This window comes from Rhincodon typus, chromosome 24 (genome assembly GCF_021869965.1).
Source record: "Rhincodon typus isolate 14 chromosome 24, sRhiTyp1.1, whole genome shotgun sequence".
In the NCBI taxonomy this organism is placed as follows: domain Eukaryota; kingdom Metazoa; phylum Chordata; class Chondrichthyes; order Orectolobiformes; family Rhincodontidae; genus Rhincodon; species Rhincodon typus.
The window spans coordinates 10,512,549-10,520,179 of NC_063355.1; the positions used below are offsets into that span (position 1 = coordinate 10,512,549).

The 7,631-nt window shown below is 45.4% G+C and overlaps 1 protein-coding gene across 3 annotated transcripts in view; it reads right to left on the minus strand.

Annotated features, from left to right (window-relative positions):
• The window catches only part of LOC109931398 (calcium-binding protein 1), a 114,777-nt gene that overhangs the window by 74,302 nt on the left and 32,844 nt on the right, over window positions 1-7,631 (minus strand). For 2 of the 3 annotated variants that reach the window (XM_020530688.2, XM_020530687.2), the window contains 2 exons: window positions 7,246-7,355; window positions 2,983-3,130 (listed from right to left, as the gene is read on the minus strand). In XM_020530688.2, the coding sequence (XP_020386277.1) occupies window positions 2,983-3,130; window positions 7,246-7,355 (258 nt within the window). The remainder of the gene's footprint in view (window positions 1-2,982; window positions 3,131-7,245; window positions 7,356-7,631) is intronic. The other variant, XM_048611377.1, reaches the window with a different exon arrangement.

Consider the following 7,631-nt stretch of genomic DNA (forward strand, 5'->3'; position numbering starts at 1 on the left):
TCTAGGCCCGAAACGTCAGCCTTCCTGCTCCTATGATGCTGCTTGGCCTGCTGTGTTCATCCAGCTCCACACCTTGTTATCTCAGATTCTCCAACATCTGCAGTTCCTACTATCTCAGGCTAATTATTAAGTTGGCCCTTATTTCAAGGGGTTGGGGTGGAATATACGAGTAGGGAAGTCTTACGCAACAGTACAAGGTGCTGGTGAGACCACATCTGGAGTATTGTGAGCAGTTTTGATCCTCTTGTTTAAGGAAAGTTATCATTTCATTGGAGGCAGTTCAGAGAAGGCTCACTAAGATGATCCCTGGAATGGAAGGGTTATCTTCTGAGTAAAGGCTAAACAGGTTGGGACTCTACTCACTGGCGATTAGAAGAATGAGAGGTGAGAGGTGTAATCTCATTGAAACATATCGGATTCTTAAGGGGCTTGACAGGGTAAATGCTGACTGTTGCCCCTCATGGGACAGTGAAGGACCAGAGGGTGTAGTTTCAGGGTAAAGGGTCGCCAATTTAAGACTGAGATAAGGAGGGGTTTCTTCTTTCAGAGGGTCAGAGTCATTGGAATTCCTTGTCAGAGTCCTCTGGGGACAGAATCCTTATATATATTTAAGGCTGTGACAGAGAGATTCTTGATCAGTCGGGATCAGCAAAGGTTATGGGGAAAGGGCAGGAAAGTGGGCGGGAGGAATGTTAGATCAGCCATAATCCTACTGAATGGTGGAACAGGCTTGAGGGGCCGCATGGCTGCCCCTGTTCCTATTTCTAATGATCTTACGGAATTTTTTTTTTAACATATACTCAGTGACTTTGCCTCCGCAGCCTTCTGAGGTTTTCACATGTTCGCCACCTTTTGAATGAAGAAATTTCTCCTCATGTCAGCTGTAAATGGCTTACCATGCATCCTGAGGCTGCGAGCCCTTGTTCTGGACCCCAGACAAGGGAACATCAGACTGTACAACAGCCCTATCAGAGTTTGATATGGTTTACTGAGGTTCCTGCTCACTCTTCCAAACCCCAGTGAATACAGTTGGCCCAATCTCTCCTCACATGACAAATCCATCTTTCTATAAACTGTCTGATGAACCTTCGCTGCACTCCCCCTGCGCTAAGTATATCTTTACTTACGTGAGGAGAACACAACTGCACACAACTTTACAGGGTCCTATCAAGAGCCTGTAGAGGTACAGTAAGACTCCCTTGTTCCTGTACTCAACCCTCTTGCAATGAAAGCCAACATCCCGTTTGCCTTCCTAACTGCCTGCTGCACCTGCATGATTACTTTTGACAGACAAGGCCATCCAGATCCCTTTGTACATCAACCTTTCTCAATCTATCACCGTTTCAATAACACTCTGCCATTCTGGTTTTTCTACCGATGTAGATGACTTTACATTCATCCACATTTGGAGTCTTTTTCAGGATGGCAGCCAGTGACTAGTGGAGGTCAGCAAGGTTCAATGTTGGGACCACAGTTATTGGTCTTGTAGATCAACGATCTGGATGAAGGTACTGAGGGCATTGTTGCTAAGTTTGCAGAGGATAGGTGGAGGGACAGGTAATATTGGGGAAGCGGGGAAGCTGCTGAAGGACTTGGACAGGCTGGGAAAGTGAGCAAAGAAATGTCAGATGGAATACAATGTTGGAATGTGTGGGGTTATGCACTTTGCTGGGAAGAGTAGAGGCGTAGACTATTTTCTAAACGGGGAGAGGCTTCAGAAATCCTGAAGCACAAAAGGACTTTTGAGTCCCAGTTCAGGATTCTCTTAAGTTTTACATGCAGGTTCGGTTGGCAGTTAGGGAGGCAAATGCACTGTATAACATTCATTTTAAGAGAGCTAGAATACAAGAGCAGGGATGTACTCCTGAGGCTGTATAAGGCTGTGGTCAGACTGCATTTGGAATATTGTGAGCAGTTTTGGGCCCTGTATCTAAGGAAGGATGTGCTGGCGTAGGTGGGGATCCAGAGGAGGTTTTACAAGAATGATCCCAGGGATGAAGGGCTTGTCATTATGAGGAGCGGTTGAGGACTCTGGGCCTGTACTTGATTGAGTTTCAAAGATTGAGGGGGGATCTGATTGAAACTTACAGAACACTGAGAGGCCTGGATAAAGTGGACGTGGAGAAGATGTTTCCACTAGCAGGAGAGACTACGATCTGATATCACAGCCTCAGAGTGAAGGGACAACTTTAGGACTGCGATGAGGAGGAATTACTTCAGCCAGAGGGTGATTAATGTGTGGAACTCATTGCTGCAGACGGCTGTGGAGGCCAAATCATTGAATGTATTTAAGATAGACAGGTTGTTGATTGGTAAGGGGATCAAGGCTTATGGGGAGAAGGCAGGAGAATGGATTTGAGAATCACATCAGCCATGATTGAATGGCAGAGCAGACTGGATGGGCAAAATGGTCTGATTCTGCTCCTGTATCTATGATCTTATGGTTATACAGCATCTACCAGGTATTTTCCCACTTGTCTAACTTGTCCTGAAGCTTCTTTATGTCCATCCCTACTCATACTTCCACCTAGTTTTGTGTCTGCAGCAAACTTGAAAATACTACACTCAATGACTTTCAGGAGATTGATGTTTTGCTGTGTTAGTGGAAGATTTTGATGATTTGAACAGTTTTTAGAGACGTGGTTCTGACTTCAAGAGCTATGCTCTGATCACTTCTGTTGTCCAAATCTACGAGAATATTTGCAGACCCATGGAGTTTGCAAGCTGCTGCTTCCAAAGGTAACGTGAATGACATGTTGCGATCCCTTGTGTCCATTACAACTATCTAATTTTACCCTGGTGACCTGTTCCTCTCAAACCTGCTACACTTTGTCTTTGACTCCACTTCCATCCCTTTTACTGCCCTACATGAATTGTGCTGGTCTCTGGACACAGTGCAGGACCTTGCTGGGTTGGTACCACACTATGAAAAGTGAGCTAATGAAACATGAACAAAGCTAATCCAACAGAATCTGCGCTTACCTTCAAAGTCAACACGCCCATCCCCATTCAGATCAACATCTTTCAGGATTTCCTCAATATCCCTGTGTCCAATCTGCTGACCCAGTAATTTCTTCATAGCTTCACGCAGTTCGGTCGTGCTGATCTCTCCATCCCCATTTGTATCAAACTGTATTTAATGAATACCGTTGAGTCTGAGTTTAGAACATTTATTAACAGGATTTGGCTACTGCAGGTACTTCAACACACCAAGTCATTCTGAAATTCCACATGCACACTCCTTTCAAATTTTAACTTTTATCTGTGGTACAAGGGACAGCACCCTGACCAATCAGAAGTTGTGGTACAAGGAGCAGCACTCTGACCAATCAGAAGTTGTGGTACAAGGAGCAGCACTCTGACCAATCAGAAGCTGTAGTACAAGGAGCAGCACTCTGACCAATCAGAAGTTGTGGTACAAGGAGCAGCACTCTGACCAATCAGAAGCTGTAGTACAAGAGGCAGCACCCTGACCATTCAGAAGCTGTAGTACAAGGGGCAGCAGCCTGACCAATCAGAAGCTGTGGTCCAAGGGGCAGCAGCCTGACCAATCAGAAGCTGTGGTCCAAGGGGCAGCAGCCTGACCAATCAGAAGATTATTGGATCTGGTCCCAGTCCCAGGACTTGAGTATATAGTCTACAGCAGGTTAATATATGGAGTGAGTACAGAATCTTAGAATCCCTACACTGTGGAAACAGGCCCTTCAGCCCAACAAGTCCACACCAAACCCTAGAGTATCCCACCCAGACTCATCCCCTTGTAACCCACCTAATCTACACCTCCATGAACACTATGTAATGTAGTAGACCCAGTTCAGTTTCTAGTCAATGGTAACCTGAAGGATATTTGCAGTGCTAATTTGGCAGTGTTAATGCCATTAAATAACAAGGGAAGGAAATTAGATTCCCTCTTCTTGGAGGTAGTTATTGCAAGGCACTTGTGGCACAAATATCATTGACTGATGTCATGGACAAATGGCAAATAGGGGTGAATTTGAATTGTGATTGCTTTTCCCCTTCTAAGTCCAAAACAGTGAGATTTTCATTGATTAATCCTTTTTATTTTGAATTCTATCCCTTGCTGACGTAGCTTAAAGTGTGTTCCCAAACCCAGACTTTCAGATTACAATTTTGACATAAACCCACACCAAAACGCTTTAACATGAAATTAAAGATAAGACTTTTAAGAAGAAAAACATTCAGAATGTAGCAAGTTGTTTCTCTACTCTCAGGGGCATGCGGGAAATTAAGGAAGATAAGATAGGAGAGGAAACACTTTGAATTATGAATTTTGGTAACCCCAGAGGTATTAATAACCAGTTTCTTCAGGACCAGTGGTTGCTCTTTCTTTCAAGACAAGTATAGGCTTCTTTCTAGCCAACAACTTGGAGACACAACCTGAGGCTCCAAGGCAAGCTGCCAACTCAATGTGGAGTCAAACATCCACTCACTTAGAATCCCAGAATTCTATATTTAAGCAATTCAACAAACCTAGATTTCAGACATGTGACAAAGACCAGCAGTTTGGGTGCTCATGGACCAATTCAGTGGGCTAATTGGAAAGTAATTAAACTAACAGTGTAGCTATCCCTCCACCATTAGGGTTTTCATTACAAGGTGACAATGTGCTTGGAAAAACATTACCATTTGCTTTAGCATAATCTGTCATGATGTTCTTCCAAAACTGGCTTGAAACAGATGACTCATCTCTAGCCTCTTTGTGTCAGATATAGCTGGAATGTCTTAATTCAGAAGCTCCAGGAAATGTGATCATGTGCTCAGCCTTGGTCATTTTATAAGTTCAGCAAGGTTGTCTTTTTAAAAAGAAATAGAAATGAAATAGTAGAGGATACAATTTTCTTTGGATTTCTCTCTGTGCTCTCTGGCCATTACACTGGGTGTAATCTAGGTGTATGCATGCAGGCACAGGCTGCTTCGTCATCTGAAAAATTATGAATGTGTAATCATTGGGCCTTCACCAGTGAATATTATCACTTCTGACCTTTATGTTGAAAGGCAGAGCAGAAAGGAAGCATTGGAAGATGACTAGCTGATGCTATTACTCTGAGGAACTCCCACAGCAACATGCTGAAGCTGAACATATCTGACTCTAATAAACATAAGCACTTTTCTTTGTGTATAACTCCAACAAGTGAAGAACTGTTCCCTGATTTAGGCTGACTTCAGACTTGCTCTGTAATTCCTCTGACTACACCCATGAAGATTTGGAAAATTTTAATCAAATCTCCACTGAAAGTTACCTTCTCTAAGGTGAATAACATAAGCTTCTCCAATCTATCCATGTTACTGAAATTCCTCAAGCCTGGAACCATTCTTATTAGTCTTTGTTGTACCCTCTTGAAAGCTATAACATTTGGCACTTACAGAGCTCCTGTCTTTCAGATGTGACCTTAAACTGAGGTGATATCTGCTCTCTCATGTGAAGACCAAATATCCCACAAGGTGAATTTTATTGGTTGCGGTTAAGGGGAGGGGTTTCCTGCCCTGCTACCCACAGAGTTAGTGGGGAACACACACTGGGAAGTAAATTAATGCTCTGAGGCATGAGGCATGGTTTGCGTCCCTGACCCAGGAGGACATTGTGCCTCAGAGAGAGACTGGGCTGCCTCACAACCTGATGCTCCTGCTGAAGCTGCAAAGCTGTCTGCAGATGACAGGGGAAGGTGGGGGAGGTGGGGGAGGTGGGGGGGGGGGGGGGGGGGTTCAGTAATGGAGGGCTCCTCGTCCTCCTGCTGGTTGGAAAATTGCGGTCAAGTGGGGAAAAAGCTCCCTTATAGGCCTGCATTGAGGTGGCACTGAGCATTTGGGGGACCATGAATGCCACCCCATTGCACTATTTTGAACAAGAACACCCCAGAGGCCTGGCTAATGTATTTGTTCCTCGACCTGTAACAGAGGATCTGGATGAGATCACATGGCTGCACGTGGGATCTTCCTGTGCACAGACTGGTAGCAGTCTTTCCTCCTTTGCAATAGTTGCTACACATCAAAAAACACTGTGTAGATTGTAGCACGCTTTGGGACATCCCAAAGGGTGCAATATAAATGCAGACCTCTCTTTTCTTCATTTCCAGCACTCGCTCGTGTTATGGAGCTATGGCTCATTTCAAACATGGGGACAACTTTCTTGGGGTTGGGGGTGGGGTGGTGTCGACCCTCACTTTGTGGGTGATGCTTCATCCGTACTCAGCACCTTAAACCATGGCAGGACTGAGTTCACGTAAAGTTGAAAGAGAAGCTGTCCCTGTGTCAGAATCTGAGGGAACGTCACACTGCAGGTCCAAACTTCATCCTCACCCTCCATTCCAGCAGGTGTTAGAAAGAATGGCAACACTGGATTAACAAATTGCAGAGTGTGACAGTACAGGACAGTGATGGGGAGTTTAACCTCTCAAACTGGGAAGCTTTCACCGTGACGTTGCTGCTTTGTTTTGACCTCAGTCTCGAGATGCATTGTGGGTGGGGCAGCTCAGTGGTTAGCACTGCTGCCTCACGGCGCCAGGGACCCGGGTTCGATTCCATCCTCGGGCGACTGTCTGTGTGGAAATTGCACGTTCTCCCTGTGTCTGCATGGGTTTCCTCCCACAGTCCAAAGATGTGCGGGTCAGGTGGATTGACCACGCTAAATTGTCTGTAATGTCCAGGGATGTGCAGACGACAGGTTGAATAACCACAGTAAAAATGGGGATACGCGAGTCTGGGTGGGATGCTCTTTGGAGGATGGGTGCAGACCCGATGGCCTGAATGGCCTCTTTCTGCACTGTAGGGACTCCAGGATGTTATCATTATTTGGCCCGCTCATGTGGAGGAAATGTAAACTCATCCCTGGCATAGCCTGTTCCAAAGTGGCTTTGCCCAGTGAGTGCTGGGGCCTTGTAGGAATGACTCTGGTCTTGTCCTTAGCCACCATCCATCCACATGCATCTTATGGTAACCAGGAATGGGAGTTCTGACTGACATTTCTCCTCCTAAACACAAAGACCAATGACTTGGCATACACTCAACAGGGTGAATGTGGCACTATCCTGTGCCAGCGTGTGACTGTGTTTCACACTTAGCAATACACCTGCCCACTGGTGACAGAACAGCTAGTTCTGTGGTCCCAGAGATCCCCCTCTGTGTAATGAATGGACTTTGCCCCAAGTTCACAGGAATGAATGGAGATTGCGGAAGGTCCCATGGTAATCCCAATTCTGGCTATTTCACAATTGTTGAAACAGTCACCTCTTTGAAAGCGTCTCGAAGCTCTTTCACTCCAATCATGTCGGCTGTCTCTGCTAAAAGCTTTGGTCCCATCAGTTCCAAAAAGTCATCAAAATCAACATGGCCACCCACTGAAAATAAAGCACAAGGAAGCAAGAAGCCAAGTGAGCTCATTTTGCAGCAAAGGATTCAGCACGTTCAGTACTGAATAAACAATAACACGACACCCCAGAAAATCCTGCTTCTGACTGGAGAAGACAAGTGCTCAGTAGCTTGGCATTGAGTGATTTCAATGGAAGCTGCATTGCTGTTTAAATTAAACAGGATAGCATCTATGGTCAAAGACACCCACTCCGCAATGTCACCCACTCCGCAACGTCACCCACTCCGCAACGTCACCCACTCCC